A 24,752-nucleotide genomic window follows, 5' to 3' on the forward strand; every position below is an offset into this window, starting at 1 on the left:
AAAACAGAGACCAAACCAAAGTTAAGCGGTTGAATTTGAGAAAGTGTGCGGAATAAACTTGATCTTTATTTCAAATTTGACCTCTTTCTTATGAGAATAAATTTCTAGAACATTCTAGATCGAGGGAGAGGTCTCAATGGACTACTTCATCTAAGGCAGCTATTGGGTAGACTTGCAATTTGCCATATAAGGAATAAGAGATACTAAAAAAAATAAAAATAAAAAATCAAGCGATTAGTATCCGTGGATTCAATCGAAAATCCGTGGATGCCGATACAACCAAGTACAAATGGGCTTGGGCCTGGACAGGACAGGATAATTAGTCCGTGTGAAAAGGTGCAAAGGGGGTGAAGGAATAGTGTAACCAATCCAACAGCAACACCAACGCTATCGAGTTTCTTTTTCTTCAAGCTAAGCCAAGCCAACAGAAGGCATGCGACTGTGCGTGTTTAATGTTGTTTTAGATTTGTTCTTCTCTTCTCTTCTCTTCTCAAGCATCTACATTAAGTTCCACATACATGCAACAGCTACTCAGTATCTTCTTTTTCAAATAATAATGCTTATGTTTATGTTTTAATTATTATTTACTTATAATAATAAGAATAATAATAACATTAAGCTAGCTGGTCCTCTAATCTTGAGGTCGGGTTGGTAGTTCTGAATGCGATGCCAATTAGAAATCGATTTATCAGGTGCCTTTACTATCTTCTGTTGCAACTTTTTGATTAACACTGTATAGGTCATTAATAGTAGCTTAGCCGATGCTTATCTAGAATGAGTGGAAGAACTTTCTGTCTATTATTATTGTTATTATTGCCTGGTTGATTAATTATATGACTACTCTGTATCTAGTTGTCCCGAATCTCATCTCATCCTCCTTGAGATTGATTGAGATTTGAGAACAGCAACAGCATGCAAGAGAGTCTGTCACATTTAATTATAACTAAGCATTTTAATTTGGCTGTTATATGTATGTTGGATGTCATAAGAAACAATATAAATTAAGGATGGATGAAACGCGAATTTTGGTCTTGGAGGTCTTTAATCTTTCCCTTCCCAGCTGTAACCATGTCTTCCTGCAACTACAGGCTCCATTGCTCAGGCCTTCCAAGCTCAGCTGCTCGGGACCTCTGCAACCGGAGAATAATTGATTCCTGGCCCGGATGCAATGGAGAGTGGATGACAAGCTATACTTCCTGTCGGCATAGACTTGTTAGAAAAGCTACATTAATTGTATTTCTCTTTAAGAAAACTTCGATCCCAAGAGCTCGACCACAGGTTTGCTAGTCTAATAAAGTACATGTCGCCCTCTGTACTCAAGGGTAATTGCCGATCGAGCCTGTTGAATTACTACCCATACGTCACGTGGAGAAAACTTGGTCCCAATTGATTTTGGACACTAATTTGATTTGCCTAGCGTTTGGCACTGGGCAGCAGCCACAAAACGATTCGGTCTTTAATTAATTAACCAAAAGTTTCATTGTCGAGCATATAACAAAAACGTACAAGAAACCACAAAAATCTTTTGTTTTTGGGATAAAAAAAGTAATGAGCAATGCCGGAGAGCTTTAGTTTGCTTTCTTTTTTCTTCTTTTTCACTTTTGTATGAGATCATGAAGTTGAATTATATCCCGAAGGCAGCAGTCATTTGCAAATTTGCCCCAGAACTCAGCAACTTATAATAAGAGATTTATGGATTGTGGCATCAGCATGGGGCTGGGTTGGGGTACTTGGTAAATCACTGTCAAAAAGTTAGGTTTCATGTATGAATAATTGTTGTAAAGCAAAGTTAGAAAAAGAGAAGCCCTCGATCTCAATCTCATTGCTTTAAAAAAAATAAAAATAAAGAGTAAGTGGAGTTGAATTGAACTTCCTTTTTGAACATGACATATGAAAGCATCTCTCAGCCTTCAGTCTTAACTTTTTTTCCTTTTGTTTTAGGGTCGGTGGCTGTCCATATCACCTTTCCATCTACTTGTTCCACTTGTCTCTTTCTTATTCCTTTCTCTGCCCTCTTTTTTACCGAAACACCCCTTGTATACGCTCGGTTGCTCCCATTTATGAATTATTATGATGAGTATATATCCAGCAGCAGCAGCATAGCCTTTGCATTGAAACGGAACCTCTAATAATTTCACAAAGTTTCTATTATTTATTGCTCGCACTACAAGTATTTTAATAGCTTATATGATATATCATAAGTCCTGAGATAAAATTAACGAAAATTTGTGAGTTTAATAATAATTTTTTTTTTAAAAAAAAAACTTTGAGATCTTGAGATCTTTCAATGGTGAGGGCAGGAGATTCCATTGTGATGTAATCATTCGCTCCTATAGTTGTTCCATTCAACTAAAGAAGTTATCTTCAAGACTACACTGCTTGTTTTGTGTGCATTTATTGACTACTTACGCAGCCTTGGTCTTTGAATGCGTTTCAATATCATTGGCACGACACACGCAAAAAAGGGAGAAAAAAAAAGTGAGAAAAAAAAAAGGAGTAACCCAGAAATAAAGGAGCTTTTTGGGCACCGAAAAAGGTATTGTCTGGTCAAATTTCTGTATCATCATCATCAACTTTGTTTGGTATTCACAAACAATTGTATCAAAGATTGATGTAGTTCCGTGGAGATTTTGAGGAATCGATTGATCAATAATTGAATTGTAAAATGCGGATACTTTTATCTGCTTCTAGCGAAATATTTGGCATTTGGTCCAGAACAAATCACCTAACAGAGAAAAAAAAGTGGCAAAAATTCAGATGGCCCACCCTGTGGATTCTGCATTGTTGCATTGCAACACATTTCCTTCGACTTTGGGAAAATAATTATTCACATTTCTCTTGAGCACTCAGGGGATGAGATTCCACTCCCGAGCCAAGTCTGTCCACTATTCCGCAGAATCTTAGCCTATCTTTTCAGTCGAGAAAATATATTCTATAATCTCAATTTCCAGTTCCGTATAATAAATAATAGGATGTTGTTAAATTCAAGATTAATTTATAAGGCGACAAGCATTGTGTATTTAATTATATAATCACTGTATGTATATGTTTACACAGACATACACACTATGATAAATGCATCTAAATTTTTACTCGACTACATGTAGCTAGTCAGGAATCTCATTAGTCTTTTACGATTGAACTTTTACTTTTACTTTTACTGTTATATATATTTTTTATTACAAGTCATATACTTTAATTTGAAAGAATCAGTTGGCACTTGGAAGTGAGATGATCAGGTTACTTAGCTGTGAAGATGTTAGTAATCTAAGTAAATACAACAGACAAACAAGGCCATAATTGTAATTTAAGAACATCAAACTTTAACTTCAAGTGCCCCCACTTTGAAAATACTTTATATATATATATATATATATATATTTCTTTTTTAATGTTGGACACAATGCTAACTTTACTATATAACGCAGCTGAATCACATACAATCTCCCCCTTTTCTCACTCTCTCTTCTTTTTCACCTTGTTTCTTCTTCTTGCGCGTCTCTCAATAGTTGATGAATAACGATGATGAAGGACCATGCAGCAGCAGGAGTTGCAGAGAGGTTAGGCTCGGGGCCTGGAGAAATTATGAAACGAAGCCCCTCAGAGCTGGCTTTTGAAGAGTTCTTTTCTAGTGAAATTGAACCAACTCCAACTCCAACACCAACTCCAAACCCAAATCCAAATCCAACTGTTGATGATCATAACATTAATAATAACATCAATAATAATATTGCTAATATTCATCAGCATCAGCATCTGCATCACCATTTCTTTCAGGACGGTCATGACCAACATCTTTCTTTCGCTTTCAAAAACCATCGGGTAACTTCCTTTTTTTTTTTTTTTTTTTAATCATATTAATTATTATCAATTCAATTGATTTTCACTATCTGTGGGATGTGTGTATGTGTAAATAATAAATTACGTTTCGTGGATATCAATTTTAGAATATGGATTCATTTGTTGTACAGCACGCAAGCTATATATAGATTATATTATAAAGATGCATAGCACCACAAGTTTTTTTTGTTTTTTTTTGAGTTGTTTTTATTTCGACTGTAGTAGAATAAGGCTAGTAGGGTAAGAGAAAGGCCACGTCGTTCTGGATTTGTCGGCTTTTGGGTTTGGCCAATTAGTAACTGACAATAACAATCTTATGTCGGGTTTTCTTGACTTTGTTCCTGTCCTAGCGCACTCAAAAGAAATAAGAATGATTCATTCATTCATACGTGACTATTTTGCTTGTCTTTTATGAAATTAATAAAAAAAAAAAGAAAAAGTATCCAAATTAGAGAATCTGGGCCTAGACTAATACAATTTTTCTGTCTAACAAACCCACAAAATTAGAGATTACAACGCCCTTAAAGTTCTGTAGTTGCAGCCGCATAAAAGATCTTAATAAACCTCCGCCACAAAATAAATTCGTACTTAAAAACAAATTATAAAGAAGAAATAGAGAATTCAAAGGTTCAAGAACCTTTAAAATTGTACCATCCCTGGGGACAGTCTACTTATTACCCAACTATTTTTGAGAAATACCTCCGTGGGTTCTGCACCGCGTCATTACGTTGAGACCAATCAAGCCCTGTCATTTGGTAAGTCCGCTAGATCCCTTGGTGAGACCTGGAATATATATTTTTTAATTTCAAAGATATTGGGGGCACAAAGCATTTTATTTGTTGGTATGCTTACTAATTGCCAGGTCTTGATTGGTTGAATATACTGCTGAGATTGTGCACTCGGACAGAGGACTTTTTCGTAGTGTTTGGGAAGAGAAAGAAAGTGCTAGAACACAAGAGAGGATATATATGTTACAAAATTCCTCTTTTATTTAATATCTTAAGAACAATAACATTTAAGATATTAGCCGAGTAATTTTTAAATAATTTTATTCGGCTGATCATTTATCCTAAAATAAATAGATCTAAATTTATTTTAAACTTTTCTCACTCTCGTACTTAAAAAAGAGAAAAAAGAATTGTGTTGGACACGTAGCATTTATATATACTTTTAATACTAAAACTAAAAAAAAAAATTGTTTAAAATCGTTAGTGTTAGGACTTTTAGTTGTTCTGAAATTGTATCTTTGATCTTGTTGATACATGTATGGGTTAATTACCGTAAATTAATAAGAAAATTATTTTGCATGGAAATTAATGAAAGCAGGATGATGAGGATATGGCGATGAAAGGAATAATATCGTCAAATACAGGCACAGGGGGAGTGAGTGTGACGACAGGAAACCTTCACAAACGATGGTCTCAATCTCAAAATCCCAATTCCAGTAAGCGTTCCACAATTGTTACTACCACCACCATTGATTCCCAGTCATCCATTTGTGGCAGTGTTACTGGTAGGACTACTTTTATACTTACATAGTTATACACACACACACACACACACACAAACACACACCTATCATTAATACTAATTTAATTATTATTGTAGAAGGGTAGTATTAGATCAATTAACTAATCATGAGGTTTTGATTTATGATCATTAACGCATATGGTCTGGAATTTGGATGACAGGAAATTGGTCAGCTGCAACTCCAACGTCTGGTGATAAAACAAACACCATAGATTGTAAAGCAAGACTAGCTTCAAGTGGTTCCTCCGCTGACCATTCTGATGACGAAGACCTGGAAATTGAAGCTGGTCCTTGTGAACAAAGCACTGACCATCCCATTGATTTAAAACGTATTCGAAGGTATCTACTATTTCTGTTTTAATTAATTCATACCCTCTTTCCCCTCTCTCTCTCCCTCAATAGATTATATATATAGACTATGGTAATATGATCTAGTGGGCGACCGCTGACACAGATTCCGACGGATCTAGCTAGAGAAGGACTGGTTATTTATGCTCAAAACTGTTAATTATATTGTGGTTAATTCCAGGATGGTCTCAAACCGGGAGTCTGCGAGGCGATCGAGGAAAAGAAAGCAAGCACATATGCAAGAGCTTGAATTACAGGTTAATTTATAATGTTGTTCACGTTCACACTAATTAATATAATCACCATGATCCCGCCCCCGCGGGGGGATGTGGTGCGCCAAGGTTAATATATATTTGGTAATTGAAAAGGGCTTAATTATTTTATTGGGATTGGGGGAATGATCGACTATCAGGTTGAGCGACTGAAAGGAGAAAATGCTACTCTATACAAGCAATTTACAGATGCTGCTCAACAGTATAAAGAGGCCAACACTAATAATAGAGTGCTTAAATCGGATGTGGAAGCTCTTAGAGCCAAGGTATATATTATATCATATATGGTTCCCTCCAAATCAATAAGTTTTTGTGCTTTATTTTTTATTTTATCCGAAAAATGGTTAATGTGTGATTGTAAATTGTAAATTGTTTTGTAGGTGAGGTTGGCTGAAGACGTAGTGTCTGTAGGATCCTTAACCTGTGGACTGAACCAACTTCTTCAGAGCCATTTGAGTCCAGTACTGCAACCAATCAATTCTATTATTACTAGTCATAACAATAATAATAATAATAATAATATTGGTCGTCATCAGCTTGCGAACGTCTCGCCAACGCTCACAGTTCCTGGAAATGGCGCATCATTTTCTGCAATCTCCTCAACTTCTGGGCATCGTTCATCCCTTGGAGTTGGACTTGCAAATCCCGACATCCACAATTCCAATAACACTGCCGTAAACGATGCTTTAAGCTGTGTATCATCAGATATTTGGCCTTAATTAATTATTAGAACCTTTTCTTTTTCCTTTTTTATATTTCATATACTCATATGTCTATCTCTGCATTCTAGGTTATTGTCTTGTAGAATTTATTTGATGTCTTACTGATTTGCATTGAGACTTTATTTAAGCAGTTAGATGTCTTATTATATATGTAATTAATAATGATGTGCTAGATCTATAATGCAAATTGAATTTTCATTATGGCAAAATGAAGGGAACAAATTAATGAAGAATGTACAATTAGAGCTTGGACAAATATCATCAGCCCATCATCAATTCAAACTCACAAAAATCAACCTTCCCATCAAGATTCAAATCAACAACCTTCAACATTTTTTCAATCTCACCCATATCCCATCCTTTGTCCAACCCCAAGCATTCAAGCACTCTCTTCAACTCACTTGCATCAATATATCCATTGCCATCTTCATCAAAAATCTTGAAAGCTTTGCGTAGCAATTCATCTCGCCCACACCCTTCTCCATCAAGCTCTCCAAGACCAAGACCAAGAGCTTCTTCAACGGGCACTTCATCTTCTAGGCCAGTGCCGGGCAGATCAAAGCTTGACTTCTCGTCTTCGTTGTATATTAAACCGAGCTTCTCCACAACTTTCTTTGCTCTTTCCTTCTTAATCTTCCCATTCTTTTCCATGCCGAAGACTGCTCTTAATGCACGCAGCATCAAGTCATCAACTGGACCTGCAGTTTCTGTTTGTTGCTCACACTCACGAGTGGAATTTGTAACAATATTATGACTTGAGCTTGACCTTGGTCTCGAAACTCCAATGGCTTGCACCAAGTCTCCAATCAAACGAGAGCAAGCCCCAGAAATGCCCAGCATGTTGTTATGCCAAAACAATAATGTACGAGACTATGCCAAGTTATTCGTTGCAGAGACTATGCCAAGTTATTCGTTTATTCATTAACGTGCATGTCCCTTATATAATCAAATCCATTGAATTGCACCCTCGGATTTGATAATAATCACTAGAAATGCCATCTTTCAAATAATTACAAATTTAAATATATCGTTACACCTTAAATCGGATTAATTTGTAGACATGAGTGCTAGCTGTCCAAAATGTATGGAATATATATTAGTTGTAGCAGGGACAGTGAGAGTGTTAAGTGCGTTGTGTACATCTTAAATAATTTTAAGTTCAGTGCATTAAACAACTCTGCGCAGATCACAATTGCTTTTATCGTGTCGTACAACCCACGACATCTTCTTTGCATCTACTTGTTACCGTAACATAAAAAGAGTAGATCTGATTTTTTATTTTTTTTTAATCTTAGTTTTTCTCCTTTCAATGTGTTATACCATAAGTGCATGTTTGGGATTGTCACGAATTCTTAAATATTATATAATGTGAGAATAAATTTTACAGTTGTAAGGAGAATCGTTCGAGCCCCCACGATATTTCTTCAATTATGAAAAATAATTGAGTGAAGGCCGTTTTCTCTTTTTTAAAATGTAGGTGAAGGTAAACGTCGCTCGAATATTAAAGATGATTAAAATCTAAACAATCCTATATAAGATAAAGTAAAAATAATCCTAATAATTGTGTTTGAAATATATCAGTATTATAAATCCTGAAATCAGTAACTAAATTTAATAATCCCAGGACGCACTAAGAGATTCACACGGTAAGCCCACTCCGGTGCTGTGCTCAAGTTTTGTTTTTAAAGTCAACCAACGGGCAATGAACAAGAATTTGTTCGTATTTATTTAAAGGTGACAGAGAATCCAACTCACCCAGAGAGTGATGATCATGTATAAATTTCCGACTGCAGTAGGCAGCTTCTGTGAAGCACCAAATACATAGAGATGCTACTTCATCACTATTTTATTTTATTTTTTGAAACTGGATGCTTCAAATCTTAAAATATCTCCGTTGAATGCAGATTTGAGATCTTTATATAATAATAGGGATGGTAATTTTCAACTATTATGAACACAGCACATGAGAAGGCAGAAACAGCTTTAATTAGTAGTTGATGTACCTAGTAAATTATTTGCTATTTTAATAATTTCAATATTGCTTTCTGTCCGTCATCCTGGATCGCCTTACCCATATCCTTGCATGCTTAATGGACAATAGAAAGAAAAATACCGCATTTTTGGGTTTCTAGGATCTTGATAAATAATTAAGAACCTAAATTCATCTTAAATTTGGCAGATGAAGGCAATAATAGACACAGCAATGAAATGTATACTACTTATGAATGATAATTTCTAAATCAATCAATGTATAGGTAGGTGCATGATCGAAGCTTGCCTATCAACTTCCGGCCTCAACCATGAGCTGCTATGGCCAAAAATGAGCAAATCCTTCTCCGTCCTAAGTGTAAACGTATACTAATGAAAATAATCTCTATCAGATGTTTACTTCATCGTTCATCCTTCGGATCCAAATTTGAGGGGCAATATCACTTACTGAATTTGCAGGTTTCAAGATAATAGTGCAGGTATAAGTAAAAAGAGCAAGGGGTTTGTGTGTGTCTGTCTATATATATATATATATATATTGTACATTTTCAATTAATCAATGGCTGACCAAGATCTTGCGGTGTATCATGCTCCACTTCAGCAAATCTCAAGTAGTCCTCTGGTACCGGGAGATTCAGCTCTGAACACACAAAATGGATGATTCTTCCAGTGGTTGCACCAAAAGACATTTTGTTCAGGGTCACTGCTATAGCGAACCTGTTATTCACGTCGCAGAAACCTGTTGATCCACCCATGCCTGAGTGGCCAAAACCAATATAGGATCCATCCCTTGTGTTATATCTCTTAAACCCGAGTCCAAATCTCCCATTTGGCAAGGCCAAATCCCCATAATCACCCACTCCCAAGAATGCATCATGTATCCTGGGATTATTAAATATCTTTCTGACATTACTGCTCTGCGGCTCATCAGTGTTTGAAATGCTGTCAGTTGTGCTTGTGTTACTGCTACTGGTCTCAATATTTATGAGCCTGGCATAAGTGTCACCACTAGCAGTTCTAATGTGACTACCACCCTCAAGATCTTTAGTGTATTTATGGCCGTGCTCAGAGTTATTTGTTTTGTTCTTCAAAGCAGCAAGTAACTCCTTCTTAGTTCCTTTCTGCTTTTTTGAGGTCTCATGAGAAGGAAATTTGGGGATGTGGGGGTGGCTGCCAAGTGGTGGCTTGGACAAACGAGAATGTGGAGGTGGGACTACACCACCATCAGCTAGCGCCGCATAGTAGCGAGCAAGTGCACGGGCTGAACAATGTCCATTAGCAGCAGGTATGATGGCACGGCGAATGTTGAGCATGTTAAATACAGCTGGTGTGATGGCAGCTAATTGGGAAATCTTGTCAGGCTGGAATGAGGAGGGCAGGCGCAGGTCAGGGCGATTGTTAATCCCTGAGACCTTGTTGAGATCATCCGTGTCTATTGTAAGGCTTGCAAGTCGAGATTCCACACCTGGGGGAGCCATTGATTAAAACTATTTCAATTTACATTAACTAATAGTGTGGATCTTTTAAGTTAATTTGGGACACAATTTGATTACATGCAATCCAATGCTGAAAATCTAAAATCAAAAGGTAGCATTTAATGTTTGCCAATTCATAAACCCTCTCTACCAGTGGACTGACTGGAGACTTTTTATTTTATTATTATTATTATATTTTTTTTTTCACAGAGAGCGAGTGAATGGAATTAAATGACCAATAATTTGTATAGGGCTAGGCAGTCTCTTTTGGGTTAAATCAGACTTTTGGGTATTGATACCGTTTTGTATAGCTTTGACTGAATAATATGTCTATTATTTGTTAATACAAATACTCATAGTTTTCTCATCAAAGAAAATAAAAAATCAAAAACCTCCACCATGAAGAAAAACTAATAAATAAAAGATATTGAATAAAGGAAAAGCGCTTGTAGCATGTTAACATGATCTTTGTATTTGGTGAAGCAAGAAGTTAGTACCTGGTGGAATTCCGATATAAAGCTCACCATCAATAGAGAGTGGTTGAATTATTCCTTCTTCAAGAATCTCCTGAAATTTCTTCCCAGATGCACGCTGGTTTTTCCAAACACATTATTAGAATGTCTGACAAAACAAAGTTTGAGGGTACAGCAAGTTTTCTTATCACTCCTAAGGCTTCAATAAACAGATCAAACTGACCACCATATCTAATACCAATCAGCATATAAGTAAGATCACACATCTGTTAAATTTGTCACCATGCAGCAAGACATCAGGGACAGGCAAAAAATGGAACTTGAGAGGCCAGCCTATCTATAATAACAATTTAAGAGGACGCATGCTACGGCCACTATATTTATATATACCTAATTTTTCTCTTCCAAAAATTGGGGAAGCCAAGCTCCACCCCTGCAATATAAGTGAGAAATAATGGCCTAAATATATAATACCTCAATTATTCCACCGCACAGCCAACCAAAAGACAGATAGTGATACAACTGCTCTTGGCCAGGTTCAGTTTCAGGTGCCGACAAGGCAATCCGATTCAAACATTCATCCCAGTCACATATTAGCAAAGGATTCTCTGAACTAAGGTCAACCGACACATTATGCAAACCACTTGTGTGATTAAGCACATGATGAACCTGAAAAGGAAAACCAAATCATATACACAAGAATTAGAGAAGGCGTACATCTTATTTTCAGATGATAATGAAAAGAGATTAGCAGTTGTGGGATAAGATTTATTACCTTTATGAGATCTTTCCCATTAGATTTAAACTCAGGCCAAATGTTTGCAATATTCTCCTCAAGCTTGAGTTTTCTGCAAGAACAAACCCCAAAATTTGTGTAAATGCACAAAGCAATTAAACCATATCCATTTATTTGAAATCCTTGTGGATTGATTTTCTAATTTCAACTGTATTCCAACAGTTCGAGTAGATGAAAACTTTAGTGATTTTTTCTTTTTTAATTTAACAATGAATGAATTCCTTTACATATTTACCCATAATTATTCTATGTATTATTGTAAATTTACCCTTAAATTGTACTGCTTGAAAAAATTGTACTGCATAAAAAAAATACGACTCATAGGTCCCTTTATGACAAGTGGAAAAAATTGAAAAGTGCAAAAGAGGACTTAAAAGGGGAATTTTGCAGGAGAATTGGCCCCCCAAAATATATATATATATATATATAAGGACAAAAACTTCCATTAAGAGCTGAGAATTGTGAGGGGACAGATACTTTCCGGGAAGTATGTAACAGACCCAACTAAAGTTCAAAATTTACAAACCTAAAGCTCTACTACACCCATCTAGAAAAATAACATACCCATTGTCAACAAGCCAATGTAACATTCCTGCTGTGATACCCTTTGTCACGGAAAAAACAGGAAAAAGACTATCTGGCTGAACTGGACGAGGATCATATCTGCCAAGCATGCCAGCAGAGGTGTCAATAATGACCTCGCCATCTTTGTACGCACAAACCTTAAGACAACATTATAAAATTTCATCAAAATGAAGAAGAATATACGCTACAGGTCAACCTTTTCATGTCAAAGGCACTAAATGTAGAGACAATTATAATAGTGGGTTTACAAATTTAATCCCTTTTCTTTTATTACGTGCAAGAAATTTCATAGTTTCAAAATTCACTAACAAGATTCCATTTTTTGCAAAAATTGTGACACTCTTTATGAGCCATTCCAATAATGCATTTCCAATGACTCAGATTACATTTCACATGCAAATTAATAAACATGTCAGATACAATCTCAACCATTCCAAGGGTATTAGGTCTAATATCAGTTCAAAATTTGTTTAAACAATGAGGGCTCTTAACCCTAAATTATATGTAAAATTACAATATCATACACTCCATCCAACCCCCCCCCCCAACCATTCTGGTTAAGCTTCAGTTGCTACTGTGTAGACATTAAAAAAAAAAAAATTAAAAGAGGTAGGGACCTGAATTCCGAGTATTTTGCCATCATTCCCCAGCTCAACCAAGAAATCTCTCAGCTTCGCCTCTACATCAGAATGGATGGGTTTACTGTAGATCCACTCTGCACTTACTGATGGTTCTTTATTAATGCCTCTAAGAAATGAAACCACATTTTAGCCAGAGATGAACCAGAAAAAGGAACCCTTAACAAGGACACAATCAAGGTCAGTAAGGACTCACACTTGTAGAACATATTCAGCAAATGGTCTCATAATATCCAGATATACTATACGAACATTCATCGTGGACGAAAGCCCTAAATCAAGGTTGGATATGGTAAATAAAGGGACTGTCATTTAAACCAACAAGGAAAAGAATGGAGCTCTTATCACATACCTCTTAGAAGATTAAGGACCCGTGAAAATATAACAATATCACCAGGAAATGCATCAACCTGAAAGCAAAGTTTATAACTATGCTACATATGGACAAAATAGTCGATAAACATATCAGAGAAACATACGACAAAAAGAGAACATATGGCCCTACAGGATTGAAGCGTTTAACTTCCTTTTGGTTGAGCTTCATCTTTTCTTGAATGACCTTCAAGTTTTTTGCTCTTTGCTCAGACAAATTTTTCACAGTTTCCTGAAGAGAAGGAAATCATGAAGATGCAGGACATACTTGAGACAAAAAGACAGCCTGACAGACTGTGCAAACTTACAAAAGCTTCATTTGCTGGTGCTGAAGTGCGGAAGAATAAAGTTGACACCTCCATAGCCTGCTCAGGTACGTCTAACCGCAGCCTAAGTCCCATTTCTGCAAATGCAGACAAAAGAGCTACATGGTCTCCCTATAACACAGAGAAAAGGTATTATTATAATCATGAAAAATAAATGGTTTAAACTGATCTTGAAACAGAGAAGAAAATGGTAAATTGGCACTTGGAATCAACATCATAATAAGCCAACTCAATCTTTACAGGAATGAGATTTACAATCTAAAGAAATTTCATTTAATTGTTATGCAAGAAGAAAGTTAGATTATTCAAATCCAGATATCTTCCTTTGTTTTAGTTACCCTTTGCTAACAAAACATTAATGTCAATTTGAAATTGTCACTGGAACTATGAACACCTATAACAAGCTAAAGCACATAAAGCAATGACAGTTGACCCAGATACATTTAACTGAAATACTGAAGGCTGTCAGAGAAACTATAACATTTTTGCCATGCAGGAACTCATATGACTGTTGCATATCAGAGCACTTAACTCTCAGACACTCACACTACCAATACATTTGAGTCATCGAATAATTATTCTAATAATCTACAATATTTGATTTATAGACTTTATCAACTTTTTTCTTTTTCTTTACCATATTCTTTCAACCAAAACAAAAAGGGGGGAAAAAAAAGATATCATGAAAATTTAATCCAAACCTCCGCAGCTGCCAAGAACATTTTTGCTAGTGCTTGTTTCATAGAGCTTGACAGTTTCTTTGTGAGACCAAAGTCCAGCAAAATGGGACGATGAGGAGGATCCTTGCTAACGAGGAAGTTTCCTGTATTAAAATACCCAATAATGCATTTGACTAAGTAGAGAAAAAGCGATTATTAAGCAAGTGCCATATGTGTGATCAGAAAAAACCACCCCTTGGTGAAATAGTGACAATGACTTCAATTGGCAGACAATTTGCAAAACAAGGGCAAAAAATAAAAGAAAGAGGCGAGAAACAATAAAGAGAAGGCAGGTACCAGGATGAGGGTCGCCATTAAAAAATCCATCAACATATATTTGGTGGGCATATGCACGTGTAATCTCTTCTACAACCTTTTGCTTGTTAACACCAAAAGCTTCCAGAGATTCACAGTCATTCAAACGTATCCCATCCATAAACTCCAAAATGAGGACAGTTTCACTTGACTGTCAATAAAATATAAAAAATGCGGATTACAATATGTGAAATTAGAAAGGCAAATTCTCCACTCTAAGAAAGAAAATAATTATGAAGCAGCAGCTAGATCAAAGCGAAATTAGTAATAGGAATCAAGTAAAACAAATAAAATAAGCATTCCATCTTTTCCAAATATAGGACTTTGCTAAACCTTAATATAGTGAGAATATATATAATACGCTAGATTCTGGAGAGGACTTATTTTGAAATAGAATATCATTACTATGAGTCCCTGAACATCAGAATGCAGCCTTGCCAGTACAATATAAGAGGTGGTAAAATATCTTGCCTGAATAACTTCTGGAATCAGAACATCCACTTCATAGGCAGGCTTCTTGTTGCTGTCTTCATGTTTATTTTTGCAGCCAAGATTTGCAGACACGATTCTGGTATTTTCTACGAACAACAAAGACAAGTATCATTAACAAAAAATAAAGCATGCTGATTGCTGAACAGTGGAAATAAATAACAACACATGTTGAGATGCAAAAATTAAAAGAGGGTTTTCAGATGAAAAGATTTGATGAGCAAAGGGTTTTTGCATGTTCACTTAAGAGACCCAATTCCAAAAATGAAATCCAACTCAATTTGAGGATGTCAAATTTCACTTTCATGAACAACATCGATGAGAATGGCCAACCACACAATAGTCACCACCTTTATGTCCACAACTTCCATAGGCCTAACATCAATGCCTCCAGTAGAGTGCTGCCACTATGATCACACCAATTCAGAAACAACACTGCTGCTAAACTTGATATTATTGCAGTTGTCACCATCTCCTCTACCACATGAACTGGCACAACCGTTTCCAAAGGCAACAGCACACAAAAATTAGCAGCACAATACCACAACAATGTAATTTAGTTTCAACTTCATCCATTAAGTGACCTCGATAAAAAGCAGAACCCAAATGCTATAACTGCGGCGGGCACAGCCATTCTACCACCTGATCAAGTCTGCCACTGCCATCACATACTATACTGACACCTTTGCCAACTCTTACAACCATCACTACCGCCCATCCACAAGTGAACCCAATTGCCCACCCAAACCATCCTCAAATGACAACTCAAAATAATCACAGTAAAAAAATTTAAAATAAAAATAGAAACAGATTTTCGTCTCTATTACAAAAACGTGAAATAAAAATCTCCAGAAAATACACGTGAGAGCTGATCATACCAGCTTCACTATTGAAGTCAAGTTCTTTTGGAGCTTCTTTGCACCATTCATCTATAATGGGATTAAAGTCATACTGTGGTTCTGCCCATGCGATCCAGTCCACAATTGACTTTGCATTTTTCAAGTCCTGTAAAATTATAGCATTATCAGTAGTCACATAAAAACTACAGGTCTTACTTTGCATCAAACATCTTCAACCAAAAGCATGTAAAACCTCCAATATGATCGTCTTGATGCCCTGATGTTGAACTTTAACAACCACCTGCCGCCCATCAACCAGGGTTGCACGATGTACTTGTGCAATCTGCATGGTATAACATGAAATTGAATAATAATTACTAATAAGGCACTGATTTTTACCATGCCTTCTGAGAAAAATTAAATCAAAGAGCTCATACTAGTGTAATACTACCAATTAGAGTTTGAGAATCTTACTGATGCTGTTGCCAAAGGAGTTTCGACAAAATCCATGAACATACCACCCATGGATTCCCCAAATTCCCTCTCTATGGTCTGAGAAACCTGTACAACAGAACTTACTACTTAGCAAGACAAAGTAATTAGATACTCATAAGATGCAGGAAAAACATGCATGCACCCACACTTGGGAAGTGGGGAGGAAGGGGGAGAGAAAAGCACAAAAAGATTATCATGCACCCACTTCTATATTTGATGAATAAGGTTCATTTTTCTCCTCAACCAATTATTAGAACCCAATACTAAGATGAATTGAAACACCTCTCTCTCTCTCTCTCTGTTACTTGCACACGTACTATTGGTTGACCTCCAAAGTTAATAGCCAGACAAACTATTACCTCCTGTACAGGACGAGGAGGAAGAGAGTCCTGCAACTGCTTCAGAAGAGATATGTACGGTTCAGGAAGTACATCAGCTCGTGTGGATAAGTACTGTCCAAGTTTCACCCACAAGCCTTCCAACTTTATTATCAAATTGAGAACACGCTTGGCATTGCGCTCATGAGCCCTCTGCCATAGAGCAGAAATCTTAGACTTTTTTATCCATTTCTCCCTTTGCTGAACAGCCTGTAGTAAAAATAGGAACGGAAATGAGATTGCCATTCATTTGAAGTCAAGACAATAAGCAATAATCAAGAAACTTAATACCTTATAGTCGAGGTAAATTAATATAGCCATTGAGAATACACTCATGCGTCTTCGGTAAATGTTTCCCCATCCCATCGGAAGTGGCTATGTGTAGATATTGAATACAAGAATAACTAGGTATACCAACCTCTGCTGAAAGAAAAAGCAAACACATGGAAAAATGAGTATCTAGCACTGCAATAGCAAATTAAATAATTCGTTTTACACATTATTCACTTGAGAGCTGGAGTTTCACATCACAGAGACAATAAGTTCATTTTGTTTTTAGGGGGTTAAAAAAAAAAACCCACGATCGCAATTGTCTTCTTAAAGTCAATTCAATAAATTCATTCAAGTATGCTTGTTTGTACCCAGTACACACCTGTCTATATTTTTTATTTTATATCACAACGAAACTCAGGAGATAGCAAATCAATTGATTGATTATATCCCAGAAGCCAATACAGCTGGAGATAATTGAATAAATTGAAGGAAAAAAATAAAATTTACACAAACAGAGCTCGAGAACTTCCCAGCAGGATATAATCCACCCGCTCGAAAACTGAAATGATCGAGAAAGGAGGAGGAGAAGAAATGAAAAGACGCAATTAACAATTAATTGAATAAATAATGCCTCTACCTGTTAAGGCATTCATCATTTTAAATACGTATTATTAACGAGTTAAATTTATAAAATAATGCAATAATAATAATAATAGTCTGTTTAAGATGTTATTTTATTATTAGTATTATTATCGTTAATATTAATTAATGGAGAACACGTACCAACGAAACGAGTACAAGAGAGATGAAAGAGAGGGAGCAAAGCACTAACAATTAAAGCTGTTACAGAGCAGGACGACGGCTGAAAATTGATATTATCGCATTTTGGTTTGTTTCATTCAAAGCTCGGCTCTCTCTTCTCTTCTCTGTCTGTATTCGATTTGTTGAGGTTTATTAAACGCGTCGGTCGCCGCACCTTCCCGTTCACTCACAATTTCTCTTTCTTTTAAATTTTAATTTTCTTTTAAATTTTAATTAAATAAAACACATATTTGTCAAATAGCACGTCATCAGTTCAGAGGACGCGTGTCATGTTACTAATTCGTCTCTTATTCAAAGAGAAGAGAAACGAACACCAGATTAGAATTATGGGGAAGAAGATTGTTAGGCTGTTAGCAGCAGCGTGGAATCATCTGAACGAATTTGGTTCTCGTGGTCCCATGCCAGCCTCCCGTGGTTCTTATAGAATTTTCTCAGGTGCTTTGTTTTATGCAGAATTTTGTGCATAAATATTTGTGGTATTGAATTCACTTTATAACATTGTGGCTGCAATGTGATACGGTCATTGTTTATTATTATTTTATTAAAATATTTTTTTTTATCTTCCTTAATTAATAACGATGTATTATATAATTCAAATTCAATTCAAATTTAATACATATGTTTATGGATCGAATGCGGATTTGACTCAATTCATATCTAATTCACCATTTTACAGATTGGTTTATAAGCTAAATTTTTTTTAATCATATCATATCCAGGAACTAAATAAATAAAAAATAATATAAAAATGATTTTATTCCCGATTAAATTTAACTAAATAAATAAAAAATAATATAAAAATGATTTTATTCCCGATTAAATTTAACTAAATAAATAAAAAATAATATAAAAATGATTTTATTCCCGATTAAATTTAAAATTAAGTAAGATTTAAATAAATTAATTATTTAAATAAAATTAGAAAATACATTTAAATTTTTAAAATATAACACATCAAAAAAAGGAAAAAAATCTCATTTGTTTAGATCAGTACATGAAAATTAATTACTTGGGAAGTTATATTTTTTATTTAATTATTTTTATTTTATATTATTATCAGATGAGACATAATATGGTGTTAATATAATTATATTTTAACATATTTATTTATTAATAAGTATAATGTCATATTTATAAGTTTAATTTTTTTTAATTAAATAAATATTATATTATTTTATTTTTTTGTGAATTCCCGAATTTTTATGGATTCAAAGAAGTAAATTTTTATCCAATCCAACAACTGTGGATTTTTAAATTTTAAATTCAATCCAATCCAACCCATTAATTTATGAATCAAATTTATGTGGATTAGACATATCGGATTAAATTTTGAACACTACTAAACTCAAATACCTGATCATGATAAAGTTTATGAGATTTTATTATTTCTATATCCACAAAGAAGATAATAATGTTGTAGAAACTTTAACAAATATTGATATGACTTTTTTTTTATTTGACATGACGAGATTTTCCTCCATTAGAAATTAAGAAATCTCTGTTCGATTATTGTTGGGAATACTCAAGTATGAATTTTTAAATTACTTATTATTGAATGGACTTTTTATAAGATTTTTTATTTGTCTTTATTATTACTAAATGAACTGTATACCTCTTTTTCATTTAATATAGTGTGTCTCTTCTGACCGTGAGGCTCATTTTGAAGAGGGAAAAAGAAAATAGCGTGGAATCGGAGCAAGGGGATTTGACCGTTGACTTGCACAGGATTGGATGGAGGAAAGCAATCTCAGCCGTTAAGTTGTTTGGAGGGCGTGGTTCGAAGCTAGCCGCACGCCATCATATTTTCTTTTCATACTAATTCTTCTCCACGCACCCATTGAAAAGTATGTTGTATTGACTATTGAGGAGAGAAAAGCCGCTCTCTTCATTTTTCCTTTTTTTTTCTTTTAGATTGTTTTTTCAAAGAATAATAAAAAAGGGAAAAAAAAGAATGAATTTAATTTGATCAGTGGACCGACCATGCTGCTTCGGCGAGGGTTCTTTCCTGCTTGTTTAAGTAAATATACTACATGATACATCTACATAAAAAGGCACAAAGTCGATGTTGTTGTCGTTGGTGTTTCTAATATGAGAATCAAAAGTAAAGCTCCAATTCATTCAATAGAAAAATATATTAAACAAAATTAAAAAAAAAAAGAGGGGGGGAATTAAGGAGCCTCTATGTTACATTGAATGTACCATACACAACTAACAAGAACCACATAAATTGTGGAACCCACATAATTGTGTGGTTCTTATTAGTTATATATGGTACATTCAATGTAACATAGCAAAATCCGAAGAATTAAAGAGAAGAATGTAAACAGAGCTTCGGTTAAGAAGTGGACTTTTTAGTCACTAGTCCTAGAAATCGAATTTGTGGGGGAATGTGCTCCCAAAGCCTAGAAAGGATCCGGAAGTCGAAATCCCGTAATATAAGCTTGGTCGGGCTATTAGCTTTACCAAATGAAAGTTGCCTGGTGCATTTTGTTTTTTTTTTCCACATATGATCACATTGATTTAGAAAAATTAACAGGGGTTAATTTATTTTTGTCATGCAAATTAAGTCCTGTCCACTATTAGGCTTGAAAATATTGGTGTAAAACTATAAATAAATAACGCATGTCATGTCCACCTCACTTTGTCAAGGTTAATTTTGACTTTGTCTATCTGCAAGGAGGCTAATTATATAATATCAAACAACTAATATATAAATATATATATATATATTTTTTTTTTCTCTAGTGTGGGTCTCTTTTTTTTTTAATACGGGTAAATTATTAAATCATGTGAATTAATAAAGTTAATTTTTAATTCACTATTAAATCATGTGGATTAATCTGAGTCATTTTAATTAACTATTAAACAGCATCCACACGAAAAAAAATCAGAACGTCCGCACATAAAAATAATTATATATACACACACACAAACATATACGTTCCATACCTTAGTTAAAGTCAGGATCCTATTTTAGACCATTGGATTCAAATCTAATGACTATTGGCTTTTAAAAAAAAAAAAATCTGCACAAGGTAGGACTTAGTATGTGTAGATTTTAAGAGGAGAATATTTTTGGTGTTTCGATAGATAGATTGAATAAATAAAAACATTAATTTTTCAATTTTGTAAATATATATCAATCAATTAAGAAAATGAGTGTTTAGAATCAGAACTGACATGGGCGATACACGTAGGGGAGCATCCAACGAACAAGATGGTTGTTGGAAGAAATTAATTAAATTAAAAAGCCCTGTTTTCATATCTGGCGTACGGTGTCTAAGATTTTATTAAATTAGCTGAAAAATGCCAGTGGATGTGGGCTATGAAAAATGAGATTCATTCGTTGAAAGAAAATCGTAAAAATCGAGGTTTGCTTGCAGCAGCAACTTCGCGTGTGATTTCACTTTTGATAAGATTGAACGAAATTATTTGCTAGTAAAGTCCAGGTCTAGCCAGCCAGCCAGCCAGCTTCTCTCATTAATTTTTTGAGGACTTTCCACGCACTGCCGGCTTGCTTTTTGTTGGTGGAAACTTTGCATTAGCTTGCTTATCGATTAATTGTTGTTCAACATTTGAAGATCCTGAAAACTAGAGAAATCATTTGGCAGCGTAGTCGCTGGGTTCATTTCAATTAATTCGCCGCTTCCAGGGACAAGATTCCGAGCGTCAAACAAGAGCGGTACCAAGTTAGTTTAAAGCTTAATTTGATTGAGCAGGGATGAATAATATCGATTAATTGTACATCTGCAAGTAGAAGATATTTTAATAATCTCGATAATAACTCGCTTGGTGCTTACGAAACTTCCATGGTTGCAATTATCAAATATCTTCCTAATCTTGCTGAGATTAATTCCTCAAGTCTATATCAAAGACAAGCCCTGTATATCCAATGCAAATGCTAATGAATGATTTTTTTTTTTTAGTTCTTATTCTTACTATTTTCTGAAAGTTTGAAAGATTTCATTTATCTCATAACCCCTTCTTCTTCTTCTTCTTTTTTGGTGAAATTATTAGTCATTTTTTAACTCCGAAGGCAATTTGATCTTCTTATACATGTATGATTGTTTAAAGATTAATGGGCTTGGCTTTTTAACATAACTTTGAAGCAGAAAAGTTGTCTGTTGATGAAATATTATTACCGTACGTTAAGGGATTCTGTGGATTTGTGTGTATCCAATTATGCCTGATGATCATGATTGAAATGTACGTACGGCTTCAATAAAGAAACTGCATACTGATGGTGTTCTTACGTTAAATTATTTTGTGAATTTCCTATATATGTGCACATATATGTGACGAGAAAAAGAGCAAATGTGATAGCAAATTAGAAAGGACCAAATGAGCTTAGCTTTTAGATTATGTACTTGATATAATTAAAGAAGATGAGTTACTCATGGAATGTGGCATGCCTGTGAAGTGCTAAGACTGCATATTACATCAGCTTCCGGAGGTTTCAGAAAGGCCATTTCCAAAATTCCTAATTCCCAAAGGATGGAAGGTAATAGAATAGTGCTGAATTTAAATAATAGCGGATGCGTATCAGTGACGATTGTCAGTTCCATTTTGAAATTTTAAAGTGCCAGAAAGTCTGAGAAAATACATAAACCGTACGGTTTATATATTTTAAGTTTTAAGCCTCTTAAATTCCACAGTTTTAAAACTTTTATGTACTTTTCCCGCACTTTAAAATTTTAAAGCAAAAAGATACTACACACACATAAAACTAAGTCCAAAATACTTTCCAGTTGAACTCTGAAGAGCTTGATCCATCAAGATTTAATTTGAAGCAAAAGATGTTGTTCCATTGTTCATATATGTGTGTGTGTGTATTATATATGTTCCATTTGGATATTTTATGGAAAAGAGTTTGCTCAACTACGTACAATTACTTGTATTCATACATAATTGGGTCAAGAAATTCAGCTGGGTGAAGGACTTTGTTCAAGAATAAAAGGTTGTTTATCTTGTAAGTCGTAAGACCTTTTTCTATTTTTGATGATGTGGAAAGTTATTTTAAGATTTTAGAAATTTGTTATTTTAGGTATTTTAATATTTTTTATATTTAATAATCGTGTTAAAATATTTTGATTTCATTAGTAGTAAGTTATAGGACTTACGATTATTAAATGAATCGTGTTTGGGCTGACCTAAATTTAACACGACAAACAACTAACACGACACAAATATAAAATATGATTCGATAACTCGTTTTGCCATTCGAATGATAGGTTTAGATGCTTTACAACGGCACTCGGATTAGCTATCTACGCTTCTATGCGCCGTGATTTGTGAGATAAAAAGATTTATGATTATTGTCAATCAAACTTCCCAAAAGCAAGTGACGTAAATTAATTAGAGTAAATAAACAGGTGCGCGCGCCCTAGAAATCTGGAGGGGACAGATAATCACAAGCGTTTGCATATTGGGTAATTTGGGCAAAAGTTTAGATTACCCCAGACACTGCTACGATTGATTGTGATTGATGAAAAAGATCGATGTGAATGATTTTATATTACCTACCTATCGTAATTGGTTTATTGAAACAATAACACGTAATACGGGGTAAACTAACAAAAGCAATATTAAAATCACTTAAATTGTGAATAATGATGAAAGTAACTTCTTTAAAATTAATAAATTATTTGATCATTTATATATATGTGTGTGTGTGTAAATAAATTGGCTATTTGCAACTTACAGTTAGCTTTTTCTCTTATTTGCCTATACATTTTCCCTCTAACACAAGCCTCGCGCCCTTCTGCAATTCAATCAACAAATTAAACGTATAGATGGAGTTTATTTTCCTGTACTCCTTTATTCTTTTAATTACTCTCTATTATCCCTTTCATGCTTTGAAACCCAAACCCATAATTAAAAACACCTATAATAATGCTACCGAACCTGATCAAAATAATCTTCAAGTACTCCCAGTCCCACCGGCGGGGCAAGGGGTTGCCTTTTATTGGCGAAACACTAGATTAGAGTATCAATCAATGTCCAAACAAGGCCAGCGTATCGAAAAATTCATTTCGTATAGGATGAAAAAAAAAAAAAAAAAAAAACTCTTGTAAACTTTTCAAGACATCGTATCTTGGAGAAAACATGGTGTTTCTATGCAAAGCAAAGGGAAACAGGTTTTAATTTTCCAATGACAACAAGCTTCACAGGCCTTGGCTGCCTGGACTTGTTCTCGAGTTCTTTACAAATTCTGATAAAAGGATGAGTTTGCCTGAGGAATTTATGACAGCCCGCAAAGCTGCTATCAGATTCACTGAACCAACGGCTCTCAAGAGTTATGTGGTAACTCTTGATGCCGCAGCAAAAGCTCACTTAAGGACACATTGGGACGGCAAAGAACAAGTTAAGGTTCATCCTCTAGCTAAGAAATTTACTTTTGCATTAGCTTGTCAAATGATGTTAAATGTCCATGATCCTGATACTATCGATGTGCTTGACAAATTATAGCTGACAGCGTAATGACAGAGTTCTTTGTAGTGCCAATAAACATTCCTCGGACCAAATGCCATCGTACAATCAAAGCATTAACGCAACTTCGTCAGAAGTTGAGGCCACAGCAAACCAGAGAAAGAAGGACGTTCTTGGAGATGAGGAAATCGGAAGCTAAAGACACTTTTTTTATTAATCAAAACCACCATAAAATAAAAGAGAATATATTTGGAGAGTGACATAGCCCAAAAACTTCTAAGCTAAAGAAAAAAAAAACAAAACAAAATGAGAAATAGCAAAACAATAAAAGAACAAAGAATAAATAGAGAGAACATAAACTAAAGAGATAAGTTAAGGTAAAGCCTAACACAAGAAACCATAAGCAGGTGAGTTAACAGCCGGAGAGTCGCTTACTATACATCCTACCAGTCACTAATGTGAAGCTAGAGACATATTGTCACTGCTAGTGTTGGAGAAAACAAGAGCACTGGTGACGACAATTCTGAAGCTGATATTGTCAAGAAGTTGCTAGCGTTATATCTTGGTGCCTACGACAATCCAAGCGCCACCATGGTTGCAATTATCGAATATCTCCCTAAAGGTTCCA

At 34.9% G+C, this 24,752-nt stretch overlaps 3 protein-coding genes across 13 annotated transcripts; 1 reads left to right on the forward strand and 2 right to left on the reverse strand.

The window, feature by feature from the left end:
* Positions 1–3,389: 3,389 nt before the first annotated feature.
* LOC102618636 (basic leucine zipper 9) lies at positions 3,390–6,877 on the forward strand. Of its 2 annotated transcripts, none has more exons than XM_006483561.4 (6): positions 3,390–3,822; positions 5,167–5,353; positions 5,532–5,709; positions 5,900–5,975; positions 6,131–6,256; positions 6,371–6,877. In XM_006483561.4, exons 1-6 carry the CDS (start codon positions 3,523–3,525, stop codon positions 6,707–6,709), a joined length of 1,206 nt encoding a protein of 401 aa, XP_006483624.1. In that variant the 5' UTR covers positions 3,390–3,522; the 3' UTR covers positions 6,710–6,877. The 2 variants fall into 2 exon arrangements, with proteins under 2 accessions (XP_006483624.1, XP_006483625.1); XM_006483562.4 differs by lacking the exon at positions 3,390–3,822 and adding an exon at positions 3,877–4,595.
* A 57-nt stretch (positions 6,878–6,934) lies between these two features.
* Positions 6,935–8,750, reverse strand: LOC102607079 (calmodulin-like protein 6). Its single transcript, XM_006483676.4, has one exon. It carries the CDS (start codon positions 7,550–7,552, stop codon positions 6,974–6,976), a length of 579 nt encoding a protein of 192 aa, XP_006483739.1. The 5' UTR covers positions 7,553–8,750; the 3' UTR covers positions 6,935–6,973.
* Positions 8,751–9,115: 365 nt separating this feature from the next.
* On the reverse strand, positions 9,116–17,987 carry LOC102617211 (hypothetical protein). Of its 10 annotated transcripts, none has more exons than XM_025101077.2 (20): positions 17,706–17,987; positions 17,381–17,432; positions 16,892–17,020; positions 16,583–16,810; positions 16,203–16,289; positions 15,982–16,071; positions 15,768–15,894; positions 14,872–14,978; positions 14,383–14,551; positions 14,068–14,189; positions 13,349–13,477; positions 13,174–13,272; positions 13,021–13,078; positions 12,865–12,940; positions 12,648–12,777; positions 12,010–12,167; positions 11,425–11,497; positions 11,124–11,318; positions 10,674–10,767; positions 9,116–10,166 (listed from the first exon to the last, which is right to left on the reverse strand). In XM_025101077.2, exons 3-20 carry the CDS (start codon positions 16,964–16,966, stop codon positions 9,250–9,252), a joined length of 2,934 nt encoding a protein of 977 aa, XP_024956845.2. In that variant the 5' UTR covers positions 16,967–17,020; positions 17,381–17,432; positions 17,706–17,987; the 3' UTR covers positions 9,116–9,249. The 10 variants fall into 10 exon arrangements, with proteins under 10 accessions (XP_024956845.2, XP_006483622.2, XP_006483621.2 ...); XM_006483559.4 differs by having other exon boundaries at positions 16,892–17,023; XM_006483558.4 differs by having other exon boundaries at positions 17,657–17,987.
* Positions 17,988–24,752: the final 6,765 nt, after the last annotated feature.

Source organism: Citrus sinensis, chromosome 1 (assembly GCF_022201045.2).
Source record: "Citrus sinensis cultivar Valencia sweet orange chromosome 1, DVS_A1.0, whole genome shotgun sequence".
In the NCBI taxonomy this organism is placed as follows: Eukaryota; Viridiplantae; Streptophyta; class Magnoliopsida; order Sapindales; family Rutaceae; genus Citrus; species Citrus sinensis.

Excerpts from the sequence above, each read along its gene's own strand:
- LOC102607079 (XM_006483676.4), bottom strand. The coding sequence starts at position 7,552 with ATGCTGGGCATTTCTGGGGCTTGCTCTCGTTTGATTGGAGACTTGGTG.
- LOC102617211 (XM_025101077.2), bottom strand. The coding sequence starts at position 16,966 with ATGGGATGGGGAAACATTTACCGAAGACGCATGAGTGTATTCTCAATG. Across the intron at positions 16,811-16,891 it reads TAATTTACCTCGACTATAAG|GCTGTTCAGCAAAGGGAGAA; the intron begins GTATTAAGTTTC and ends TTTTTACTACAG. Across the intron at positions 10,167-10,673 it reads TTATATCGGAATTCCACCAG|GTGTGGAATCTCGACTTGCA; the intron begins GTACTAACTTCT and ends TGGCTCCCCCAG.
- LOC102618636 (XM_006483561.4), top strand. The coding sequence starts at position 3,523 with ATGATGAAGGACCATGCAGCAGCAGGAGTTGCAGAGAGGTTAGGCTCG. Across the intron at positions 3,823-5,166 it reads TCGCTTTCAAAAACCATCGG|GATGATGAGGATATGGCGAT; the intron begins GTAACTTCCTTT and ends TAATGAAAGCAG. Across the intron at positions 6,257-6,370 it reads TGGAAGCTCTTAGAGCCAAG|GTGAGGTTGGCTGAAGACGT; the intron begins GTATATATTATA and ends ATTGTTTTGTAG.